The following is a 27,102-nucleotide window of genomic DNA, read 5'->3' as shown; positions in this document are numbered from 1 at the left end:
CACTAATAAATTATTGTGGTCTAAAACCAGGTGTTTCACTTTCATTGTCCAACCCCTGTAGATATTCACTGTCAGAAAAAATGTCACTGTGGTGGTACCCTAAAGAGTACACATTCAGTAGCTGTAGTTAGGGAACATAACTGTACCTTATTCCATTATATTAGTAGATTTTAAAATGGTTTTAATTTCATACGCCTTATTACATCTCCAGGACTTGTATTCTTTTATTTTACACAGTTCCATAATGAAATGAAATGAAATATACAAATATTCAGATCTGAAAAGAATGTAATGTACCTTTAGAGAACACAAGTGGACTTTAACACCACTGTACATTTACACTGGTTGCACCTTTAATGGGCAATGTACCTCTACCATACAAAGGGTTTTGTTCAGTATTTGTTTGTCTAGCAGCCATGGGTTGTATATTAACATCTCCAGTGAAGTTTAAAAGATTACAATTCTCTCTTTTTCTTTTTTCTTAACCAAGAACCAAGTCTTTACCTTTCCCTCTCTCTCTTCTTCCCCCTTCCTTCTCTCATCTCCACAAGGGAAATCTTCCACATCATTGTAAACCCATATTTAACCCAACTGTCCCCTCTGGTACACAAGTCTCTGCAGTTTCTAAAGAATCTACTGTCCACAGGCATTTATTGTGCCACCAATAAAAGCACTAAAATCTCAGGAGAATCTACAGCAATTTAATATAACACTCAGCCACTCTACTGTCACTCAGCCTCAGCCTTGGGGAACTTTACTAATGACAGCACCGTCAGAAGAGCAAATAGGAATAAAGAGAATATCAAGGGGTGCTGCACCGGAGTGGAATGGGAGAATCATGCCCTCCATTTCAGGACCATTTTTAAACATGACTTTCTCTTGCCGTTTCCCCTCAGGGTTTCCCTAGTGTATGAACCTAAGGCATGTCCCGTTACTACACTAGCTCTAGCAAAGTTCATAAGATGACTCCTTGGAAGGGCAAAGGACTGAGTCAACAGTCAAAGTGCAGACTGCTGCAGTAGAACTTACCCTTTACATTGATCTAGAACAATAAGCCTATGTTGAACTCATATAATACTGTACACGTCTTTCAAAGTGTTGGCAGTATATGTAGGCTGACTGCCTTTGGTTATGATTTTTAAAGTGTGAGTGAGTGTGTGCAGCGATTTAACCGACACACAGAGTAACAACAGCTTTCTGATGCAGTATGAAGTCCTCATTACCTAAGGATTATATCAGAATTATATTTCTCTCCAATATTTTAAAGTGTACGAACATGTTGGTCTCTTAAGATCACATGTATTCCTCATCCAGCAATTTCACTCAGGTTGAACACAGTGTTACCTTTTCTTATGTTTAGCATTGACCTTGTATGACCTCGTGCTACCAGTTCTGCTTAGCTAGTTAGCTGTGCTGTATTTACTTCACTAGTCCAATGCTAAAGATACACTACTTGGGTGAAAGCAGGTGAAGTAAAGTTGATGTGGGGGTGTTAAAATAGTTCTCAAACTGAAATGGAAGTAGAAAAAAAAGTCTGACCTGTGCAGACTCCTCCTCTAGCCGCCTCTTCTCGTCCTCAGAGTCTATTAGCTTCTGTTTTGTGATTAGGAGCTCTTTGTTTAGGGCATCTGCTTTTTCCTCTGCCTAAAAAACACACACATGCACATAAACAGTGGTTATTGTCTATTGTTTTACACAACTATGAGCAAGAACTCGGCCTGAAAACACTGTGTGACTGTACGGTCACAACAACAGAAGGTGCAATTTAAACACCCAGGAGGGTCAAAATGGCTTTACTGGATAAAAAAAAAATAACCACAGCGTTCTGATCGTTCAGCACCGAAAGTGAAAGTCCAAACTGGTCTGAGGGCCAAAGTTAACAACAGATCATAAAGTTTAGAACATCTAGAATAGCTCAGACGGCTTGCACAGTGGTCAGGTAGTTACTGAAGATTAAGGTTTGATATGTAATAAGCTGAGGGATTAGAAAGTGAAAAGAAAATAAACAATAGAAACACAAATAAAGAACATGCTAATCTATCATTCAACCTACTAGAACAAATGAACACAATTTCCATTGTTCCACTATTATGCAGTTTCACCGTTTCATTATTTTACTTTTAGATATATGTTTGTCACCTTATATTACAGTATACTTTCAAATAATGCAATTCATATTATGAATACACTCCAGCTACACTGCACTTTGCTTAGCTGCTAAGTTCAACTCTGCAGACTTGAATAAGGATAAACAAATAAAACGTCAATGAAAAGCTCACGTTGTCCAGATCTTTCCGTAGAGAGATTTTGCTGCTGACCAGCTCATGGGCCAGGTCATCGTTTTCCTGCTCAAGACGCATGTTCGCCTCCTGCAGACGCCTGTTCTCCCTCTGTGGGCAAGACAAAGGACAGGGTTCAGGTGTGTGTGTGTGAGTGTGTGTGTGTGTTGAGAGTCTGACTAAGTGATCTTGTGACAGTGTCTATGTAATTGCTAACTACGGCAGTGAGAGAGCAACCTCTGAGAATATCCCCTACTCACAGCTGATTTAAAACACATTTAGTTAGAGATCTAACAGCTATTTTTCTCAACAGTCTCCTGACTGAGCTTGGAATTGTGTTAATTTTCACCAAAACAAATGATGATGAAGGCAGCTTGTCCACAGGATTTTGATCCACGCTGGGGGATGTGGCAGCCCTGTTTATTCACAGTGGGAACAGGGCAATGTTTTCATTGTCAAGGGTCTTTCTGCTGCAATCTCTCTCTTGTCTTAGTCACATTATTACAATGCATCCTTAGTGACATACTCATTTTGTGTAGAAAGGTTGAAATGTAATATAATTATTCATTCATTATCTGTAACCCTTATCCAGTTCAGGGTCGCGGTGGGTCCAGAGCCTACCTGGATTCATTGGGCGCAAGGCGGGAATACACCCTGGAGGGGGCGCCAGTCCTTCACAGGGCAGCAGACACTCACATATTCACTCACACACACTCACACCTACGGACACTTTTGAGTCGCCAATCCACCTACCAACATGTGTTTTTGGACTGTGGGAGGAAACCGGAGCACCCGGAGGAAACCCATGCGGACACAGGGAGAACACACCACACTCCTCACAGACATTCACTCAGAGGAAACCCTCGCAGACACAGATAGAACACACCACACTCTTCACAGACAGTCACCCGGAAGAAATCCACGCAGACACAGAGAGAACACACCACACTCCTCACAGACAATCACCAGGAGGAAACCCACGCAGACACAGGGAGAACACACCACGCTCCTCACAGACAGTCACCCAGAGGAAACCCTCGCAGACACAGAGAGAACACACCACACTCCTCACAGACAGTCACCAGGAGGAAACCCACACAGACACAGGGAGAATACACCACGCTCCTCACAGACAGTCACCCGGAGGAAACCCTCGCAGACACTGAGAGAACACACCATACTCCTCACAGACAGTCACCAGGAGGAAACCCACGCAGACACAGGGAGAACACACCACAATCCTCACAGACACTCACCAGGAGGAAACCCACACAGACACAGGGAGAACACACCACACTCCTCACAGACAGTCACCCGGCGCGGGAATTGAACCCACAATCTGTGGAGCTGTGTGACTGCAACACTACCTGCTGCGCCACCGTGCCGCCCGTAATATAATTAACTGAACATAAATACATACAAAAATTTTGCATGTCAGTGTCCTGCTAATTCTTTTCTGGTGGTATTCTTGGCCTGTGCTACACTGTACAGGGAACCAATGCACATTTCTAGTGCAGACTACAGATAGACAAGAACGGCTACATGTCTATAACAGGCAGGACCACAGAGCAAAGCAAAGGTCTCTTGCCGTGTATGTGTGTGTGTGTGTGTGTGTGTGTGTGTGTGTTTCAACATCTCTGTGACTGACGGTTCTTAAATCATTTCTTTAATTCAAGAGAAAGAGCAAAGAGTTAAGTGGAGGAATGCAGTCAACAGTGATCCATCCTTCATTTCATCATTCCATCATCGTACCGAACTCTATGGCTATCTGCTCTCTTCTGAGCCGGCAGTGAGATTTTTCCAGGTTTATTGCTCATTACTTCCACAAAATGCATATGCTAATAGGAGTGGGGGGGGGGGTGGGGGGATGGGTGCTGGGACTGAAATGTATTCAGGTTCAGTAGAGCAGTGGGTGCAAAATGGCATGCGGATTTACACGTTAGATGAAATTCTCACACTCTCACACACACACACAAAAGCAGTGTGAAAAGCATGCAAATACTGTGTGCACATACCAAACCAAACAAAAATACCTTATGGAAATATGAACAAGATGTGTGCAGAAACTAAAATGTCTCTGGATTTCTTAAAAACAATGCGTATTCCACACATTCAAATGCTTAAAAAACAGATCGTGCAAATAACTTTAGGTGAACAGAAAAGCTTACTGATGATACACCTAAAATGTATCAGAAGTTCTAATACACACACATACACACACACATATTCACGCACTGTTGCAAATGCACAAAGTGTTTAACCAGAAACAGATAACGTGTTTACATATATGCAAATAGATTTCTAGAAATGCACAAAAACTCATTCCTCTCCATGAAAACCACAGGTTTTTTTTCTTCACAAAGTCACACAGGCAAAAATAGAACATATGTAAATACACACAGTCACAGAATAATGACTGCACTTTCCACAGAAATGTTTGTCCAACACACACAGCACATCCATTACCTCATATCTCTCTATGGGGGCCTCTTGTTGTTCCTGTTGTTCTCGTATTGTATGGTACTCCTTCTCATATTTCTTCAACTTTTTCTGACTGATCTGTTACAAACACACACACAGGGACATACACACACACAAAGATAAGGTACACAAGGCAAATAACAGAACTAAATAATTAGTGGTTGGATGAAATATTCATAAACGATGGACTGCATTCTGTACAAATGTGGGAAAAAAAACAGTTGCAATGAAACCTACACTGTAAAATATTGCTGTAAATTTACAGCAAGTCTGCTACAGTATTTTATTGTAATACTCAATTACAGTAATATGCTGTAAATTTGAAATACAGTAGTGTTCCTGTAAAATTACGGTAAATGCCTGCGAACTCTGCTGCCAGTATTTTACTGTAAAATTTACAAGAAACATTTTACAGTGTATTTGTGGTTGCACTAAGGATAAACCAGTGCATTTATAAACAGTCAAGTCCATGACACATGTAACACCTAAAGCGTCTGTAATCTAACTGTGTTGAGTAGTTTATGAGCAATGACAGTAACATCTGCACTGTTTTCAGAACCAGTAAAGCCCGTTACAAATGCTGCAACAACAAACAACTAATTAGTTTCCAAATTCTAACACACTGTCCCTGGCAACCTACACAGTTTCAGCTGAATCTATTACCCTTAACACTGCAGTTTCTCTCTCTGAATAACCCAGTTTCTTTAGGCGAACTCTCTTGCAGGTGTTTGTGTAAACGTGAGAGCGATACTTATCCCTCTATTAAGATCTGTTATTTCCAAACTGGATGATCCAGTTCCCGGTGAGTGCTGTTAATATGTGATGTCTGTATAAATGAGGTCTGTTTAAAAGCCCAAATAGCAGTAAGATTGTGCAGTGTCACACATCAATACCACAACGCTGGCCTTAAAACCAGCAGTTTCCAGTCACACCAACCTTCACAACACACTACTATTTGTTCACACTCCGATGTACAGTAAATGACTGTGCAGTTTTGCATTTGTGCTTTTTTATAGACATTTTAGAGGCAACATGTTCTGGGTTTGTATAAAAGGCAGAGAGAAACAGCTAAATCACTTTAGCAGGAGCTCTAAACGGTTCCTGCTAATCTAACAATTAGCTGTTGTGTTCAGTACTGGTTATTATGAAACGTGAATAAAATTCTTCCCCTTCATAGTGTCTGTAAAACTATTCTGTGACAACACTGGTGTTAAAAAGCACTATAATAATAAAAGCTAACCTATGTGTAATAAATACAGAGCGTAAACATGACACTATTTTCAAAAAATAGATACGTTAAGTGATAAAGGCTCTTTTTAATTTGTAAATGGGTTTCAATTGAGCTTTTTTAAAAAGAGGCCAAGCCGAAGCTTAAGCATTTTAAAGCTGAGGCCTCCAACTGCAACAGCACGTAGTCCATCTTAACACAGACTCTGCATTCAGAGGTAGACAGGGCTTAAAGGGGGTGGGTGTTCACAGGACAAATAGAAAGGGGGTTTTGTGTTGGGCAACGAGTGGGAGAGATGCCCAGTGGAGACTCAATCAGTCATGAACTGACAGGAGTCAGACTACTGTACACACACACACTTCAGCAGAGCAGAATCACAAATTAAGAGAACATCTATCTTTCTTCTTGTTTATGAACATGTTGTTCAGCGGCATGTATGGTCTTCATCATCTATCTTTCTGCTGCGGTGGGTGACATTGCTCCAGTATTACTGCAGCACCACTCTGTTCTGCCCACACCTGCTCCCAGCCTCCTGCTGGCCCTCTGCTGACAGAATCAGGATACAGGTGACACCAGCAAACTACCTCCATCCCTCTTCTACTACTTCTTCTCAACTTTCTTCTTATGTTTATGCGGATATTTGTGTAAACAATGCTAAAGAGGTACAGTTTAAGCTATTAGACCCCTCTGAATCTGGTCTGAACTAAATGTTAACATGCAAGGTAGTGAAATAGTGCTGATATCAGTATTGGAAAAACAGAACTACGTTCAGTACATGTCACTTAGGGACATCATGATTCAAAGGGAACGATACATCTGTGTTAGGAAGCAGTCACACGAGGGTTTGTGAGTTTGTGAAGGTGTGACCTCGTTTACAGAATGACTGGGTGCTTGGTGAATACATAAATAGCAGAGAAACTCTTATTTTAAAAGCATTTTAAATATTTTTTAAAGTAAATAAGGTCTTATTCCCTCCTTTTTACCAATTCAAATGTGTTATGGTTATGTATTGTTCCTTTGGTCTGTTATTTCAGCGGTTTGGCAGAGTACTGAGAAACCGCACTGCTACACTATACCACTACAAACTACTGAGCAAAAGTCATATAACGTATTACATTAGCTGTCTACACATTCTGTGTATAAAGGATTCCAAATCGCAGTATGTTAATCAAGGATGATTATGACATTGAACACCTAACCTTTCTATGTCTCTACTATGATACCATACTGCCCCCTGCTGGCCATTGAAGAGGACTGTTCTGCAACACGGAAGCACACAGTGGGACTTAGTATCTACAGATTTATAGACTTCTGAAAATGCAAAGAGAGAAGCAGCTGAAACCTCATAATGAGCTCTTTAACATTGACATTTAACGTTTCTGTGCTAGCTCTTCGTGTTTCTTTTACTAACATGTTTTAAACTTATACAAAACATGACCAGGAGTGCCCCAAATCTGCATGCAAATGTCTGCTTATGATTGGCTCATCTGTAATGCAATGAAAGAAAATGTATTAAGTTGGGGATGCTTGGAAACTTCTGCTGATTCTCTAAGTGAAATCACGTTTTAAAGAACAATTAATTGAACTGAATCTATTAATGTGGCTTGTGCAATCATTGTGGCACGTTTCAAATGTACCCAGTAAACATTTAGCCGTTGATTCAACGTTGTAATAACGTAATGACTGCCGTCTAATCAACGTTCTCTTAAGGTTGAAAATGAAAGTTGAAAAGACGTCCAAACACAGACATTGAAAAGACGACTATTAGACGTATTTTGGACGTCCATTGACGTTATTAATTGGTCCTGAAATAAATTACTTGTATAAAACGCGTTTTGGACGTCCACTGACGTTATCGATTGTTCACCACTTAACTAACTTATTAAGATGGATTTTGGACGTCCATTGACGTTTAAAATATGTCCTTGACGGACAGACTACTTTTAGACCTATTTTGAACGTCCAGGGACGTTCCTTGTTTACTGGGTAAGTCTTGTTTTACTTAAATATTTTAAACTTGACAAATAAACAGAAGCTGTACACTAAAATGCGCAAAAAAGATTTAACTTTATACATAAAGTAGCTTACTTCCTCTAGGAAAACCCCTTGTGTGCATTTAAAGGCCTAAAGGATATTGAGGTTGTTTAAAGATAAGCCGTCTGTTACCTTCATGCTACATGCTAACTCCATGAGCTTCTTGGCGTTCTCCTCAGAGCGGTACCGTTTGGGCACGGGAACACGGAAGAACTTCAGCGCTCCTTCAAAATCAGCCTGCAGCAAGTCATCCTTAGAAGTCTGACAGGAGAGAGAGCAGAACAGCTGCAACTTAAACGCTAAACACCACTTAATGGACCCCCATGAATATTCCACATTATTGTAGTTACTGACAGATATAAGTATGAATTAAAATGAAAATAGCAGCCTAATTTGCTTTAAAACTGACAATTTTATTAAATTGACGGAAAAACCCGAGCTCGCTACGGAAATTCTTGAACGCGACCGTGACGTCACTGGTGGACAACAGCTGAACAACGCCGCGGTAAAACACCGTTATGACTGACTGTTATGACAGTATCTAGCTAAATAACCAACATTATTCATGACAATAGCCTAGCAATAAGCTAAACTCAAATGTAGAGGTACCGTTATTCTTGTAAATGTGATCGAAGTCGAACTCGAATTCATCCGACACTATAAACCTCCGTAATGCAGCTACGTAGCCGAGTATAATCTGAGCCACCGAGTTTAGCGAGTCAAGCTAACGTTAACTAACACCAACTAAAACAGGCGAAGTGAGTGTCCTTACCCTGTTTACCTCCATGTTACAGAGGCTCTTGAACACCTTTCGTTGGTGTCCTTACATGCCCATATTGTTGGAAAAGCGCCAGTGAAATGAGCTACAGACAACGGAGTGAGCGGATGGTCCTTTCCAAAGTGTCCGTTTAAAGTTGACAAATTTAGTCCATTTTCTGGATATTTTGGGATGTTTGGGCCATTTGTGCACAGATGTCCCACTGTACATTGAATGATTGCAGCCAAAAACAACACACCTTTTCGTCATTTTACATTAAATTAAGTGCAGCTTCTAGAGTTGTTGTCCACCGTCTACGTCACAGGCAAGACGCCTATTAGAGTTTCCCAACACCGTTGAGGGGGCAACGGTCTTTTAAACCTTATTCCTTGAATTACTAAGAAATAACATGTTTTCTGACTATCAATAAACACAAGTTAGGAACTCAAATTCCACTGTATTTATTTGTTTGACACTTTCATAGAGCTGCTGCTTAGCCTTTAAGACAGTTCTAGAAGATGCAAAGTAGTCATTATACAGTTAAGTCACAGTTAAAACACAGGTCAAATGACCTGTTTTATAAGTGAAAAACACGTTTAACATTTTATTTCTTCCTATATGTTAATTTAGGAAAGTGAAACTACAGTTTTCAAATGATATAGTAAACCAAACATCAGCTGATACATGTTTTTATTTGGACAGCGATGATATAAGACTGTTATATGCGCTATAACTGTGTGTTCATTGTTCTTACCTTCAGTAAAGCCAGAGCCACATTAAATATGACACTGATACCCTGCATTAAAAAGAAAGACAGTGGTATAATGTAACAGGACTATACACACAAATTAAAGGGAAAGCACAGAATCATCAGAGAGCTAGCTCACCTCACACAGCAGCAGGTCTATGATGTGAAACACCATGTAGAGAGGGAACTTGGCTGTAAAGAGCGTGAGGAACCACTGGGAGGCGTACATGTGAGCTTCTAGGCCAATGCTTAAGAAGTGTGAGTACAGGTCTGGAATGTATTCCTGCAGAGATACGGCGATGGAGTGTCTTCACTATTTACCACACAATCCTCAAATCCGCGAAATCAATTACAACACATTAAAATGGAATTCAACCAATTTGTTATAATTTCTGTAAATGTATTTCAAATTAATACATTCTAATATTTCAGTTATTTACTGTTTTTATTTGTTAAAATATAAATAAAAATCATTCGGAGTGGTTTGAAACATATAAACTTAGTGTAGTGTATTTATAAGTGTATTTTTTAAGCCTTTACAGTGGCTCAGGAAAACAGGTTTTAAAAGAGAAATGGGCCTTTAAGTTTTCACAGTAAACAGCACATGTAACAATGTGGTAATGAATCACACACCTGCATGAGTCTCTCCAGCTGAAAGAACTTGCAGTGCAGGTCTTCAAAGTTCTGTTTGAAGAGCTCCCTGAGACCGTAGTCAAACATGATCTTCACAAGAACACTAAATGCCTGCTCCTCTGGCATCTGGGTACAGACATACATTTATTATTCGAGAGAATTTATCCTCTTTATTATCTGAACAGTTAACATATTTTTGGGGGAGAGACAACAAGTTTGATGCTCTTGCCCAACAGAAAAAGTAGGAGAAGGGGGTGAAGGAACAGCACTGTCTTTTCCCTCAACAACCATGGCTGAATGGCCCTTGTGAAACATCGCCGTGTCTTTCCACCACTCTGTGTGCATGTGTGCGTGGGCACAGACCCCTAGTTACTAGTGTTCACTGCCATGGTTTGCTTAACTGCAGAAATGAAATTTTGTTGTAATGCTCTGTTATGGGGCGGCACGGTGGTGCAGCAGGTTGCAGTCACACAGCTCCAGGGAGTTGTGAGTTCGTGTCCCGCTCCTGGTGACTGTCTGTGAGGAGTGTGGTGTGTTCTCCCTGTGTTCTCCATGTGTCTGCGTGGGTTTCCTCCGGGTGACTGTCGGTGAGGAATGTGGTGTGTTCTCCCTGTGTCTGCGTGGGTTTCCTCCGGGTGACTGTCTGTGAGGAGTGTGGTGTGTTCTCCCTGTGTCTGCGTGGGTTTCCACCGGGTGACTTTCTGTGAGGAGTGTGGTGTGTACTCTCTGTCTCTGCGTGGGTTTCCTCCGGGTGACTGTCTGTGAGGAGTGTGGTGTGTACTTTCTGTGTCTGCGTGGGTTTCCTCTGGGTGACTGTCTCTGAGGAGTGTGGTGTGTTCTCCCTGCGTCTGCGTGGGTTTCCTCCGGGTGCTCCGGTTTCCTCCCACAGTCCAAAAACACATGTTGGTAGGTGGATTGGCGACTCAAAAGTGTCCGTAGGTGTGTGTGTGTGTGTGTGTGTGTGTGTGTGTGTTGCCCTGTGAAGGACTGGCGCCCCCTCCAGGGTGTATTCCTGCCTTGCGTCCAATGATTCGAGGTAGGCTCTGGACCCACCGCGACCCTGAACTGGATAAGAGTTACAGATAATGAATGAATGAAGGAATGAATAAATGAATGCTCTGCTATGTCTATAAAAGCATTTTTCATGTTTAAATATTCTCCACATTTAAATACTGACAGATAAAATGGCATAACTGTTCCAGCAAGAATACAACTACATTTCCCCTAATCCTCCACAACCACATTACTTACATGTAGCAGCAGCACGGCAGCCAGGAAGGACTGACCCTGACAGTAGCCGATCTCTTCATCATACACAGAGTACGCCTGAGGAAACATGCAGAAATATGTTCCCGTTAAAGAAAATGTTCTTTCATTCAGAAAATCAAGCAAACCACGTTATTTGACGAACGCTTGCATATGACTTTACAGTGCATTCTGTGTTCTGCTCCACTCATGTTTGACATCTACATAAAAACACATCCCCGACCCACTTTCACCTGAAAACTACGTTAATGTTTTCATTTGAAATGAGTGTGTGGCTGTGGCAATTATTAAGTACCATATTAAACCTGCTGAACTCTTAATTGAGCCAGTGTGAGGTCCCTGAGGTGCTGAAAGCGAACGGTGCGCTGACTGACTTATGAGGTAAGTTCTGGAAAATCCATACGCCTCTGAATGATGTAGTAAACACCCAGAGAGGAGGACGGGTGAATTATTAAGAGACGCCTAAAGACACAGATCAAACGATCTATCTCTACTCCACCTCTATCCTTTACAGCTTTCACACTAAACCCAGTGACCTAATAAATAAGACGGGATGTAGTCCCAGACGTTTAAGCAAATATGAGTGTTTTACCAAAGGCAGAGTAATATTTGCTGTACATTACAACAAATAATAGGGACTTCCGTCCAAACCGCACGAGTCAATCCAGCCGTCGTGCATTCTGAGTCAGGGGTGGGAAATATTCACACGTATCCACAGGTGTGAGTGTGTGTCACCCTGTGAAGGACTGGCGCCCCCTCCAGGAGAAGTTGGAATTAACTTATTTATTAATAATTAGATGTGCTATCTGTACTACTACTAAACAAAACAATAAACAGGACTGACACACAGAAGCAGGGTTGCGATTCCTCCTCACCTTACAGATCTTGTACAGCGAGTCTTGGCCATCTCCTCCTGTGTCCTTGAAGTAGTCATGTGCTGGGAATGTGCGATTAATGTCTCGGGTGATGGCACTGTCCTGAGGAGACTCCTGTTCAGAGACAGAGAGGGGAATAATTAGCAAAAGCGCAGCCCTTTTACTGTTTTATCTCAAACCGAAATACATCTGTAATCTGACATTTCTGGGAGATTTTGACCTGAAAAGGAACTCACACAGTGCTCCGAAGCTATGGGCCGGAACACCCACTAGGGGGCAATGTCAGAGTGTGTGTGTGTGTGTTTGTGTGCTAAAGTGCAGAGCACACACAAGGTCTTAGCAAGGCCTTGCTGGTACACACTGTTCTTATCCCCAGTTGGATGCGTGGGCAGACTGGGGAGAGACGAGTGTCTGTGTGTATGTCTATGGATTTCTCCCATGACTCCCAGCTGGTTATTATGGCTGTAATATATTATTTGTTAATTATTACTGTGATGTGGGTTTTGTGCAAAACTGCCCACATGTGCGAGTGTGAGAGTGACTGGGTGAGTGTGTTATACGCTGCTCTCACTGGTGTCTGAACACTGAAATCACCACGCCATGCTGGAGTTGTGCACCTCTGATGTAGACATTTATATATAATACACATTGGACATTATGCATGTGACCTATGCCCTAAAACAGCATAAAGACAATGTTTTTTTGGGTTTTTTTAACATGGCAATGTTAAAAGTCACAACCATGCATCTGTGTGTATGCTCAAGTGTCTGTGATAGTGAGCAATGAGATGAAGGAAGCACATTAAATGTATGTGTGCATGTCTTTGCTAAGCACCAAAGTCTCTCTGTGTCTACCTCTCTCTCCCTGTCTGTCCCTTTCTGAGTCTCCCTCTCTCTCTCTGTCTGTCCCTCTCCGAGTCTTCCTCTCTCTCTGTCTGTCCCTTTCTAAGTCTCCCTCTCTCTGTCTGTCCCTCTCCGAGTCTCCCTCTCTCTGTCTGTCCCTTTCTGAGTCTCCCTCTCTCTCTCTGTCTGTCTCTCTCCGAGCCTCCCTCTCTCTCTCTGTCTGTCCCTCTCCGAGTCTCCCTCTCTCTCTGTCTGTCCCTCTCTGAGTCTCCCTGTCTCTCTCTCTCTCTGTCCCTCTCCGAGTCTTCCTCTCTCCCTGTCTGTCCCTTTCTGAGTCTCCCTCTCTCTCTCTCTCTCTCTCTCCCTCTGTCCCTCTCCGAGTCTCCCTCTCTCTCTGTCTGTCTGTCCCTCTCTGAGTCTCCCTGTCTCTCTCTCTCTCTGTCCCTCTCCGAGTCTTCCTCTCTCTCTGTCTGTCCCTCTCTGAGTCTCCCTGTCTCTCTCTCTCTCTGTCCCTCTCCGAGTCTCCCTCTCTCTCTGTCTGTCCCTTTCTGAGTCTCCCTCTCTCTCTCTGTCTGTCTCTCTCCGAGCCTCCCTCTCTCTCTCTGTCTGTCCCTCTCTGAGCCTCTCTCTCTCTGTCTGTCTGTCCCTCTCCGAGTCTCTCTCTCTCTGTCTGTCTGTCCCTCTCCGAGTCTCTCTCTCTCTCTGTCTGTCTGTCCCTCTCCGAGTCTCCCTCTCTCTCTGTCTGTCCCTTTCTGAGTCTCCCTCTCTCTCTCTGTCTGTCCCTCTCCGAGTCTCCCTCTCTCTCTGTCTGTCCCTTTCTGAGTCTCCCTCTCTCTCTCTGTCTGTCCCTCTCCGAGTCTTCCTCTCTCTCTGTCTGTCCCTTTCTAAGTCTCCCTCTCTCTGTCTGTCCCTCTCCGAGTCTCCCTCTCTCTGTCTGTCCCTTTCTGAGTCTCCCTCTCTCTCTCTGTCTGTCTCTCTCCGAGCCTCCCTCTCTCTCTCTGTCTGTCCCTCTCCGAGTCTCCCTCTCTCTCTGTCTGTCCCTCTCTGAGTCTCCCTGTCTCTCTCTCTCTCTGTCCCTCTCCGAGTCTTCCTCTCTCCCTGTCTGTCCCTTTCTGAGTCTCCCTCTCTCTCTCTCTCTCTCTCTCCCTCTGTCCCTCTCCGAGTCTCCCTCTCTCTCTGTCTGTCTGTCCCTCTCTGAGTCTCCCTGTCTCTCTCTCTCTCTGTCCCTCTCCGAGTCTTCCTCTCTCTCTGTCTGTCCCTCTCTGAGTCTCCCTGTCTCTCTCTCTCTCTGTCCCTCTCCGAGTCTTCCTCTCTCTCTGTCTGTCCCTTTCTAAATCTCCCTCTCTCTCTCTGTCTGTCCCTCTCCGAGTCTCCCTCTCTCTCTGTCTGTCCCTTTCTGAGTCTCCCTCTCTCTCTCTGTCTGTCTCTCTCCGAGCCTCCCTCTCTCTCTCTGTCTGTCCCTCTCTGAGCCTCTCTCTCTCTGTCTGTCTGTCCCTCTCCGAGTCTCTCTCTCTCTGTCTGTCTGTCCCTCTCCGAGTCTCTCTCTCTCTCTGTCTGTCTGTCCCTCTCCGAGTCTCCCTCTCTCTCTGTCTGTCCCTTTCTGAGTCTCCCTCTCTCTCTCTGTCTGTCCCTCTCCGAGTCTCCCTCTCTCTCTGTCTGTCCCTTTCTGAGTCTCCCTCTCTCTCTCTGTCTGTCCCTCTCCGAGTCTTCCTCTCTCTCTGTCTGTCCCTTTCTAAGTCTCCCTCTCTCTGTCTGTCCCTCTCCGAGTCTCCCTCTCTCTGTCTGTCCCTTTCTGAGTCTCCCTCTCTCTCTCTGTCTGTCTCTCTCCGAGCCTCCCTCTCTCTCTCTGTCTGTCCCTCTCCGAGTCTCCCTCTCTCTCTGTCTGTCCCTCTCTGAGTCTCCCTGTCTCTCTCTCTCTCTGTCCCTCTCCGAGTCTTCCTCTCTCCCTGTCTGTCCCTTTCTGAGTCTCCCTCTCTCTCTCTCTCTCTCTCTCCCTCTGTCCCTCTCCGAGTCTCCCTCTCTCTCTGTCTGTCTGTCCCTCTCTGAGTCTCCCTGTCTCTCTCTCTCTCTGTCCCTCTCCGAGTCTTCCTCTCTCTCGGTCTGTCCCTTTCTGAGTCTCCCTGTCTCTCTCTCTCTCTGTCCCTCTCCGAGTCTCCCTCTCTCTCTGTCTGTCCCTTTCTGAGTCTCCCTCTCTCTCTCTGTCTGTCTCTCTCCGAGCCTCCCTCTCTCTCTCTGTCTGTCCCTCTCTGAGCCTCTCTCTCTCTGTCTGTCTGTCCCTCTCCGAGTCTCTCTCTCTCTGTCTGTCTGTCCCTCTCCGAGTCTCTCTCTCTCTCTGTCTGTCTGTCCCTCTCCGAGTCTCCCTCTCTCTCTGTCTGTCCCTTTCTGAGTCTCCCTCTCTCTCTCTGTCTGTCCCTCTCCGAGTCTCCCTCTCTCTCTGTCTGTCCCTTTCTGAGTCTCCCTCTCTCTCTCTGTCTGTCCCTCTCCGAGTCTTCCTCTCTCTCTGTCTGTCCCTTTCTAAGTCTCCCTCTCTCTGTCTGTCCCTCTCCGAGTCTCCCTCTCTCTGTCTGTCCCTTTCTGAGTCTCCCTCTCTCTCTCTGTCTGTCTCTCTCCGAGCCTCCCTCTCTCTCTCTGTCTGTCCCTCTCAGAGTCTCCCTCTCTCTCTGTCTGTCCCTCTCTGAGTCTCCCTGTCTCTCTCTCTCTCTGTCCCTCTCCGAGTCTTCCTCTCTCCCTGTCTGTCCCTTTCTGAGTCTCCCTCTCTCTCTCTCTCTCTCTCTCCCTCTGTCCCTCTCCGAGTCTCCCTCTCTCTCTGTCTGTCTGTCCCTCTCTGAGTCTCCCTGTCTCTCTCTCTCTCTGTCCCTCTCCGAGTCTTCCTCTCTCTCTGTCTGTCCCTCTCTGAGTCTCCCTGTCTCTCTCTCTCTCTGTCCCTCTCCGAGTCTTCCTCTCTCTCTGTCTGTCCCTTTCTAAATCTCCCTCTCTCTCTCTGTCTGTCCCTCTCCGAGTCTCCCTCTCTCTCTGTCTGTCCCTTTCTGAGTCTCCCTCTCTCTCTCTGTCTGTCTCTCTCCGAGCCTCCCTCTCTCTCTCTGTCTGTCCCTCTCTGAGCCTCTCTCTCTCTGTCTGTCTGTCCCTCTCCGAGTCTCTCTCTCTCTGTCTGTCTGTCCCTCTCCGAGTCTCTCTCTCTCTCTGTCTGTCTGTCCCTCTCCGAGTCTCCCTCTCTCTCTGTCTGTCCCTTTCTAAATCTCCCTCTCTCTCTCTGTCTGTCCCTCTCCGAGTCTCCCTCTCTCTCTGTCTGTCCCTTTCTGAGTCTCCCTCTCTCTCTCTGTCTGTCTCTCTCCGAGCCTCCCTCTCTCTCTCTGTCTGTCCCTCTCTGAGCCTCTCTCTCTCTGTCTGTCTGTCCCTCTCCGAGTCTCTCTCTCTCTGTCTGTCTGTCCCTCTCCGAGTCTCTCTCTCTCTGTCTGTCTGTCCCTCTCCGAGTCTCCCTCTCTCTCTGTCTGTCCCTTTCTGAGTCTCCCTCTCTCTCTCTGTCTGTCCCTCTCCGAGTCTCCCTCTCTCTCTCTCTGTCTGTCCCTCTCCGAGTCTCTCTCTCTCTGTCTGTCTGTTCCTCTCCGAGTCTCTCTCTCTGTCTGTCTGTCCCTCTCCGAGTCTCCCTCTCTCTCTGTCTGTCCCTTTCTGAGTCTCCCTCTCTCTCTGTCTGTCCCTCTCTGAGTCTCCCTCTCTCTCTCTGTCTGTCCCTCTCTGAGTCTCCCTCTCTCTCTCTGTCTGTCCCTCTCTGAGTCTCCCTCTCTCTCTCTGTCTGTCCCTCTCTGAGCCTCTCTCTCTCTGTCTGTCTGTCCCTCTCCAAGTCTTCCTCTCTCTCTGTCTGTCCCTTTCTAAGTCTCCCTCTCTCTCTCTGTCTGTCCCTCTCCGAGTCTCCCTCTCTCTCTGTCTGTCCCTTTCTGAGTCTCCCTCTCTCTCTCTGTCTGTCTCTCTCTGTCTGTCTCTCTCTCTCTGTCTGTCCCTCTCTGAGTCTCCCTCTCTCTCTGTCTGTCTGTCTCTCTGAGTCTCCCTCTCTCTCTGTCTGTCTGTCCCTCTGAGTCTCCCTCTCTCTCTCTGTCTGTCCCTCTCTCTCTCTCTGAGTTTCCCTCTCTCTCTCTCTGTCTGTCACTCTGAGTTTCCCTCTCTCTCTGTCTGTCTGTCCCTCTCTGAGCCTCCCTCTCTCTCTCTGTCTGTCCCTCTATGAGTCTCCCTCTCTCTCTGTCTGTCTCTGAGCAAGATCTAAATGTTCACCCAGTTCGCGTTGCTCTACAGAACAAATACCTTTTGTCAGTCTAAACAAAAACATGGCCTCTTCCAGCTTGCACTACAGCTGTTTGGTTAAGTAAGTGGCTTCTGAAAATGGCCCTAACAGGGAACTTTCGTGCATCTCAGATCTTCTCAGATGTTTTTATTTTATTTTCTTTGTCTTTTGAATACAGATGTCTTCAGAAGACACACAACTGCAGAATGAATTTCACAACTGCACACCACTGCAATGACCTGTGTATTGTGGACATAAATTATTATTACTTCATATATAATTCATATTTCATCTGTTTTGAATAGAAACAGAAAGATTAATGTTTGGCAACAAATGTTCTGGTTGTGACTCCGCTCCATGTGACTCCATGTTGCTCTGCTGGGGATCACAGAACATATAATTCAAGTAGATGTCAACTACAGCTGAAAGAATGTAATTTTAAAGGGGACATATTATGAAAAACACCAGCTGTTCAGTGCAGGTGAACATTCATTTGGAGATCAGGAGCCCACCAAAGCACACACTACATAATATAACACATTTCCACTTATCCGTGATCGTGAGCCGTTCTGATTTTGCGCTGCACCATACGTAGAGTGCAGGGACTTTAGGATCTTCCTGAGTCTCTACTATCACTGAGCTACACCTGGGTTTATGCCAGAGCGCATAGATGAGTTTGAACTGAGGCAAAACACAGAAACAAAGCACAGAGAAATAAGAGCACAGAAAAAAGCAAGAATGGAGAATAAAGCAGCTAAAAACCAGAGCTTCTGCTTCTCTCCGCGATCTCATTTTAAAGAACAGGTGCTTAAACCTCCCTTTCTGAACAAGGCTGTTTAGACTGGGTAAGAAAAGTGCTGTGTTTTTCATCCTTGTGGTATTTTGACAGGTAGTGTCGCAGTCACACAGCTCCAGGGACCTGGAGGTTGTGGGTTCGATTCCCGCTCCGGGTGACTGTCTGTGAGGAGTGTGGTGTGTTCTCCCTGTGTCTGCGTGGGTTTCCTCCGGTTGACTGTCTGTGAGGAGTGTGGTGTGTTCTCCCTGTGTCTGTGTGGGTTTCCACAAGGTGACTGTCTGTGAGGAGTGTGGTGTGTTCTCCCTGTGTCTGTGTGGGTTTCCTCCGGGTGACTGTCTGTGAGGAGTGTGGTGTGTTCTCCCTGTGTCTGCATGGGTTTCCTCCGGGTGACTGTCTGTGAGGAGTGTGGTGTGTTCTCCCTGTGTCTGCGTGGGTTTCCTCCGGGTGACTGTCTGTGAGGAGTGTGGTGTGTTCTCCCTGTGTCTGCGTGGGTTTCCTCCGGGTGACTGTCTGTGAGGAGTGTGGTGTGTCCTCCCTGTGTCTGCGTGGGTTTCCTCCGGGTGACTGTCTGTGAGGAGTGTGGTGTGTTCTCCCTGTGTCTGCGTGGGTTTCCTCCGGGTGACTGTCTGTGAGGAGTGTGGTGTGTCCTCCCTGTGTCTGCATGGGTTTCCTCCGGGTGACTGTCTGTGAGGAGTGTGGTGTGTTCTCCCTGTGTCTGCGTGGGTTTCCTCCAGGTGACTGTCTGTGAGGAGTGTGGTATGTTCTCCCTGTGTCTGCGTGGGTATCCTCCGGGTGACTGTCTGTGAGGAGTGTGGTGTGTTCTCCCTGTGTCTGCGTGGGTTTCCTCTGGGTGACTGTCTGTGAGGAGTGTGGTGTGTTCTGCCTTTGTCTACGTGGGTTTCCTCCGGGTGCTCCGGTATCCTCCCACAGTCCAAAAACACACGTTGGTAGGTGGATTGGTGACTCAAAAGTGTCCGTAGGTGTGAGTGTGTGAGTGAATGTGTGTGTTGCCCTGTGAAGGACTGGCGCCCCCTCCAGGGTGTATTCCCGCCTTGCGCCAAATGATTCCAGGTAGGCTCTGGACCCACCGTGACCCCGAACTGGAGAAGGGTTACAGACAATGAATGAATGAATGAATGAAATGTGTTCCTCTGTGGAAAATGAGTTTAAATATGCCCCCTTTAAGTACTTTCAAACCAGTTCTGTCAGCTCCCTCTGTCATATACCAATGGAGCTGGCTCTTAAAAAATAAAATACAAGAAAAAGTAGTGTTACAAGCAAAATGTAAACAAGCAGAAAGAGAATGAGAGCGAAGACTGATAGAGATGGAGTCTAAAAAAAGATGAGAAGGAATGTAAGAGAGAAAGAAACAAGAAACTCTTTTCACAGCTGTGGAGAACCTGGCAATCACATGACCAGTGCACTCATCACATGAACTGGCTCCAGGCCAGAGTTAAACAAGCCCTGCCTTAAAATCTACAGCACCAAATTAATTTAGAATGTGTGGGGTGTTTGTGTGTGTGTGTATAAACACATGGAGGGGTGGTGTGTACTCTTAATGTTCATGCAATTTCCACTCAGCTAATTTGTTCCACTTAAGGTCCTCATTTAGCCCAGTTATACAGCGTCCTGTTCATCACACAGTAAATTGAAGTCTATAAATGGACCCCTCTTTGAGCAGAGACTACGTTTTGTTTATTAGAACTAATTACCTCATACTACGAACCACAAATATGATTAGACACCGATATCTGTGAACACACACACACACACACGGGTTTCTGAACAACTTCACCCCATTAAATGATGTGATACTAGATCTGCGTAAGACTCGGGTGGTCACATGACCCATGTTACTGGACTGAAGCCCGAATGTGCAGGCGTCCAGAGATCATGTGGCTCTGGTAAGACTTTTTCAAGTTCACACTTATAAACAGAAATCCAGATAAACTAAACTAACCTTATATACCACACTGCAGTACATCACCTAACCGCCAGCTCAGATTATACAAGAGCTATTTATAGGCGGCGTCGCTTTCTTCCCCTCTTTTTCTTGTGTGTGTTTACAAAAGAGCTGGAGTTGCAGGGAAGAAGGGGGGCAACGGAGACAAGGAAACATAAAAAGAGAAAAGAAGAATAGAATATTACACAATAGGGAGCACAAGAGAATCTGAAAAGGAGGAAAAGAAAAGGAAGCAGAAAGAGAGGGCAACTATTATTATGGAATGCAGAGAGAAAGGGACAAAACACACACAGAGAGAAAGTACTAAAGACAAAAATTAAACAGAGAGATGCGATAAAATAGAGAGAGAGAGAGCGATAGAGAGAGAGAGAGAGAATTGGGGGAGGGAGGGAGGGGAAAGCAATGAGGATGACAAATCACATGCTTTGCCATCCTCAGTGCTGATAATAGATCAGGCCCAATCAAATATGGACCTTTGTTCTTACTGAGGGCTGACTTGTGGTCACACACACACAGAGAGAGAGACAGAGAGAGAGAGAGACAGACAGACAAAGAGAGAGAGAGAGGGGGGGGGGTGTTTAGTAGACAGTGGCGTTTCTCCTGTCTCATTATCACAGTGATTTAACAGTTCTTCTTCAAGGTGACTCAAAGCCACAAACCCACCACAGTAATTTCTCAGGGAGAAAAAATGCAGGCAATGATCCATTTGCCAAGACTTTGGAATTTTACAATCATTACATATTTATATAGTTAATAACAATACAATCATATATAAATAAAGACTTTTCGTTTGTATATCCCAGTGTCAGAGTAATTGTTACCATGACAATTAGCATATTATTAATAACAATTGAGTTATCGAAAATAGTAAGTAATTAATTTTTAAAATTACATCTTTAGCAAATGTTCGAGACTGTGGTAAGTTTTAAATCCCTGCTTTATTTATTCATTGTCTGTAACTCTTAACCAGTTCAGAACCTACCTGGAATCACTGGGTGCAAAGCAGGAACACACCCTGGAGGGGGCGCCAGTCCTTCACAAGGCGACACACACACACATTCACTCACACCTACAGACACTTTTGAGTTGAAAATCCACCTACTAACGTGTGTTTTTAGACTGTGGGAAGAAACCGGAGCACCCGGAGGAAACCCACGCAGACACAGGGAGAACACACCACATTCCCCACAGACAGTCACCCGGAGGAAACCCACGCAGACACAGGGAGAACACACCACATTCCCCACAGACAGTCACCCGGAGGAAACTCACGCAGACACAGGGAGAACACACCACACTCCTCACAGACAGTCACCCGGAGGAAACTCACGCAGACACAGGGAGAACACACCACACTCCTCACAGACAGTCACCCGGAGGAAACCCACGCAGACACAGGGAGAACACACCACACTCCTCACAGACAGTCACCCGGAGGAAACCCACGCAGACAAAAGGAGAACACACCACACTCCTCACAGACAGTCACCCGGAGGAAACCCACGCAGACACAGAGAGAACACACCACACTCCTCACAGACAGTCACCCGGAGGAAACCCACGCAGACACAGGGAGAGCACACCACACTCCTCACAGACAGTCACCCGGAGGAAACCCACGCAGACACAGGGAGAACACACCACACTCCTCACAGACAGTCACCCGGAGCGGGACTCGAACCCACAACCTCCAGGTCCCTGGAGCTGTGTGACAGCGACACCTACCTCTTCAATTCTGCCACTTCAGTACCATTTCTAATACCTTACCTAGCTCTAACATTTAGCTTCACCATCTGTACATTTTCAGTTTGGTTTGGCTTTTCTAACAATGTCCCCCTTAACCCCAAATGAAACAAATTGTGGCTTGACAATTTGTGCCATGATTTTTCAGGTTCACACCTGTCAATCACACATATATGAACATGTATAAAATGCAGAGCTGAGATTACATCAATCAGGACTAACATTACTAGTAAATATTCAAGCCACAGCCAAGCATGCCAATCATTATTAAAGCAATTATCCGCTGACAATGCATCCTGCATCACCAAACTTTCCTCAGATTCTCCACCAACAAACTCGGCTCAAATGAGCAAACACACCTGAGGTCAGGGGGTTTGAGCCGAACCGCTGCTTTAAACCAGAGGTCCAGCGATATTAGCTTTCACCATCTTTAATTACAAAGATAACAAGAGAAAAAACCCACGCACTACAGCCAGGCCTGGGGATCTGTAATCCCTAGCCTCAAGTCTCCAAATACTCATTAGCTGTTTTGCAGGTCTAATCTTTGGCTTTGAGGCATTAGTGCAAAAGCCTGGGGACTAGCAGCTTGATCCAGTCGGTCTCAGTGACCATGCTGCTACAGCCTGAGCCCAGAAAATGATTCAAACTTGTGACTGAGCACAACAGGAGGCTAAGTAGAGCTGCATTAACTTGCCTAATGTGGGGAAAATCCCAGGTAGAGACGGAGTGAGGTCCAAAGCCTCAAATAAGACCATGTATCATGGAGAAGATCTGAGTCAGACATGGCTAAAGCGTGCGGAGGAGGTTGTTTCATTTACTGTGATCCATTCAGAGTGTGTATTACACATATTTATGGTGGAGTGTTTATTTCTGAGAGGGTGTGTAAGAGTCTTGAGGCTTGAATTAAACTTCATTACTAACTCAAGTCGCCCCACGACAGGACATGCCACCGCGATCCAAATGGATGGACAGAGACACACACACACACACACACACACACACATTCCCAGTGGAGGTGGGGGGATTTCCTCCTGTCTGTCCAACCCTCTCTGCATGTCTGAGCAGTGGGGTTCGGGCTGAATCCAGGACGCCATGTTTTATTCATCTCACTCAAATATACTGCTACTGTCTCCTCTTAAAAGCAGGATTAATCTTAGGGTCACACACACACACACACACACACCGTCAGTCTGACTTGTCCTGCAATCTTTTATACCACCAATCCCACATAAAGACAGCACACACACATACATAAACAAAACCTGATTTTTTATATGCTCTTTCTCCTCTCTTCATTTTTCATCAGCTTTTTATTCCTCTACACACAGTACAACACAAACCAAAGCTGTGGGCTATGAGCTCTGTGTTCCCATATCTGCCATTCTCCCACCTCATGCCTCTCTGTTCATACTGCTCTCTTACAAATCATACAGAGTTGAATTTCAATGAATAGAATAAAGCTATGTATATCAATATTAAGAATGTCTATGTGTGTATTTTAATTAAAAAAAGGTACAATGCATATGCAGTGCTAGTGTTTGTCGGTTGTGTCTGCATCATTTGGGCACACGACAGAAACACCACACACTCATCCAGTCAGTCACACGCTCACGCAGTCTCACCTGTGGCTCAGTTCACACTGCCAATCCACCTACCAACATTTGGGTTTGGACTGTGGGAGGAAACCCACGCAGACACAGGGAGAACACACCAAACTCTTCACAGACAGTCACCCGGAGGAAACCCACACAGACACAGGGAGAACACACCACACTCCTCACAGACAGTCACCCGGAGGAAACCCACACAGACACAGGGAGAACACACCAAACTCTTCACAGACAGTCACCCGGAGGAAACCTACGCAGACACAGAGAGAACACACCACACTCCTCACAGACAGTCACCCGGAGGAAACACACACAGACACAGGGAGAACACACCAAACTCCTCACAGACGGTCACCCGGAGGAAACCCACACAGACACAGGGAGAACACACAAAACTCTTCACAGACAGTCACCCGGTGGAAACCCACACAGACACAGGTAGAACACACCACACTCCTCACAGACAGTGAGCAGAGGCAGGGTTTGAACCCCCAACCCAAAGATCCCTGGAGCTGTTTCAGTGACACTACCAGAAGACCATGCAACCCTGTGGACATATCACACATGGAATGATTTTACAAAATGACCTCCAATGGTCTGGATGTATCAAATGTGACCCTGTGTGTATGTGTGTGTGTGTGTGTGTGTTTCTTGGGGGGGCAGGGGGGCACTATGAAACAAACTGTTTCATTCAGAGACTACAAAGCAGTTTAATTTAATGCTAAAACCGAAAAAAGTCAAAAATAATCACTAACATGAATATTGTTTGCCTCCCTGGATCCCTTTAAGGTATGATGCTTTCACAAGAAGGTTAAGGGGTTAAAAGTCAGGCCCATTATGTGCAACAACTAATAGAACAAAACACACACACAGCTGCTATTATGGGTTCATGTACACACATACAGTCTCCTGAACGCTCCACACGCTACCAGCACGCTCCAGTCTTAGCGAGCGTAGCCCCTTTTTCAAAGATTAATTATCCCTGCTCTCCATTATTGATGCTGTGTTTATGTGGAAGAGAGGAGACGCTAAATAATGCATCTGCAGCCCGCAGCCCTTGGCTGAGCTGAGCACAGCACTGTACATGCTCTCTCTCTCTGTGTGTGTGTGAGAGAGAGAGAGAGAGAGAGAGAGAGAGAGAGAGAGAGAGAGAGAGAGAAGGGTTTGCTGCTAAAGCAGTAGAGGCTCAACCGTCCGAAAAGAACCATGCACAAAGCACCAACAGAGAGAAAAAGTATATATTACAGCATTAGTGTTTTTCAAAAATGTATCATTCCAAAGATAAACGATTTTGCAATTTTAGTACTGATTTAATCCGTTATAAACATATACACAAGCCCAGCAGAGACCAAAACGTTACGTTATTTTTGAACAATTATTAGTCACGTGCAAACTGCATCAAATTTGACACAAATATCAACTCTAAGGTGATCTCAAATGTGGCATACAAGTCCAAAAATTAATGGACACCTGCATCATGCAGCATTTTTTCTGAAATCAAGCATACTAATAAACAGCTTGTGCCTTTTTGCTGCAGTAACGCTACTCTTCTTGATGAAGGAATGAATGATATCTATACAGTGCTTTTCTAGATACTCAAAACATCACATATCAGTTATTACTAGGGGGTGGGACTTTAACGCGTTAATTTCGATTAATTATCATTCATTCATTCATTATCTGTAACCCTTATCCAGTTCAGGGTCGTGGTGGGGCCAGAGCCTACCTGGAATCATTGGGCGCGAGGAGGGAATACACCCTGGAGGGGGCGCCAGTCCTTCACAGGGCAACACACACTCACACCTACGGACACTCTTGAGTCGCCAATCCACCTACCAACGTGTGTTTTTGGACTGTGGAAGAAAACCGGAGCACCCGGAGAAAACCCACGCGGACACGGGGAGAACACTCAATTAATTATTTACGGGGAAAATAAAGAAATAAAAAATGTAAAGCATTTTAATCGCACTTTGCACCATGGAAAGTTTCTCAGTGCATGAGTTCCAGGCGTACAGATTATAACGACGCACAATGTGATGAACATGATGGAGATGACGGAAGAGACTACGGTGGTGGATGGGAAATTTAAATACAAGAAACTTCCAGATGGAAGCACAAACAAAAATGTTATTTGCACTTCATGCAGGAAGGAGTTTGTTTATCACAGGAGCACTTCCACCGTTCGTTACCACCTCAACGCAAAACATGTTGGGGCTAGCGCAGGTCAGTAACGTTAACAGTACAGTGATTCCATTGTTTTTCACGGGGGATCCGTTCCAAGACCACCCGCGAAAAACGAATTTCCGCGAAGTAGAGGATATTTTTTTTATGTATTTAACAAGATTTTGAATTTAAGTTTATGTTCGTTGATTCATTCATCAACCAAACTTCAATCAGTATTTCACACGCTAAATATTGAAATGTGATTAAAATATGATTAATTTCGAATAATTAATTACAAAGCTTCTAATAAATTCGATTATTTTTTTAATCAAGTCCCACTGCTAGTTATTACATATAGAGGGAATTATTAAACCAATTAATCTGAGGATGAGGATGATAAATGACAGAGGTAGCAGGACTTTGCGGCGACACATCAACTTGAGGAAATGCCCAGGGATGTTTTATGACCTCAGAGTCAGGACCTCATTTTTACGTCTCACCTGAAGGATGGCAGCATTTGTTCAGTACAGACATTAAATATCCACACTTACGTGAAACTGCTTCAACATATAATTAATAAATAAACACAATGATAAAGTTGTCCAAATTAAAATGAAGGAATAGAACCCAAGTAAAAATACAGGTATTTCATTACATTTTTCTTGTATTTTATATCTTGTATTTCTGAGGTGCATTTATGACAAAGGGCGGCACGGTGGCGCAGCAGGTAGGTGTCGCAGTCACACAGCTCCAGGGACGTGGAGGTTGTGGGTTCGATTCCCGCTCCAGGTGACTGTCTGTGAGGAGTGTGGTGTGTTCTCCCTGTGTCTGTGTGGGTTTCCTCCGGGTGACTGTCTGTGAGGAGTGTGGTGTGTTCTCCCTGTGTCTGCGTGGGTTTCCTCCGGGTGACTGTCTGTGAGGAGTGTGGTGTGTTCTCCCTGTGTCTGCGTGGGTTTCCTCCGGGTGACTGTCTGTGAGGAGTGTGGTGTGTTCTCCCTGTGTCTGCGTGGGTTTCCTCCGGGTGACTGTCTGTGAGGAGTGTGGTGTGTTCTCCCTGTGTCTGCGTGGGTTTCCTCCGGGTGACTGTCTGTGAGGAGTGTGGTGTGTTCTCCCTGTGTCTGCGTGGGTTTCCTCCAGGTGCTCCGGTTTCCTCCCACAGTCCAAAAAACACACGTTGGTAGATGGATTGGCGACTCAAAAGTGTCCGTATGTGTGAGTGAATGTGTGTGTGTGTGTTGCCCTGTGAAGGACTGGCGCCCCCTCCAGGGTGTATTCCCGCCTTGCGCCCAATGATTCCAGGTAGGCTCTGGACCCCCCGCGACCCTAGATTGGATAAGCGGTTACAGATAATGAATGAATGAATTTATGACAATCCATTTTATATTAAAGTGATCCAACCTCTTTTTTTCCA

At 45.1% G+C, this 27,102-nt stretch overlaps 1 protein-coding gene across 2 annotated transcripts in view; it reads right to left on the bottom strand.

Moving 5' to 3' along the window:
• Window positions 1-27,102, bottom strand: part of LOC136674627 (rab GTPase-activating protein 1) — a 90,472-nt gene that overhangs the window by 14,084 nt on the left and 49,286 nt on the right. For both annotated transcript variants that reach the window (XM_066650713.1, XM_066650714.1), the window contains 9 exons: window positions 12,302-12,415; window positions 11,412-11,486; window positions 10,161-10,286; window positions 9,667-9,810; window positions 9,534-9,575; window positions 8,155-8,283; window positions 4,746-4,838; window positions 2,280-2,390; window positions 1,540-1,644 (listed from right to left, as the gene is read on the bottom strand). In XM_066650713.1, coding sequence (XP_066506810.1) covers window positions 1,540-1,644; window positions 2,280-2,390; window positions 4,746-4,838; window positions 8,155-8,283; window positions 9,534-9,575; window positions 9,667-9,810; window positions 10,161-10,286; window positions 11,412-11,486; window positions 12,302-12,415 — 939 coding nt within the window. The remainder of the gene's footprint in view (window positions 1-1,539; window positions 1,645-2,279; window positions 2,391-4,745; window positions 4,839-8,154; window positions 8,284-9,533; window positions 9,576-9,666; window positions 9,811-10,160; window positions 10,287-11,411; window positions 11,487-12,301; window positions 12,416-27,102) is intronic.

The sequence above is a fragment of the Hoplias malabaricus genome, chromosome 18, assembly GCF_029633855.1.
Source record: "Hoplias malabaricus isolate fHopMal1 chromosome 18, fHopMal1.hap1, whole genome shotgun sequence".
Lineage (NCBI taxonomy): Eukaryota > Metazoa > Chordata > Actinopteri > Characiformes > Erythrinidae > Hoplias > Hoplias malabaricus.
The sequence above is the reverse complement of the archived record's forward strand: the minus strand, read 5'-3'. Positions and strand labels throughout refer to the sequence as shown.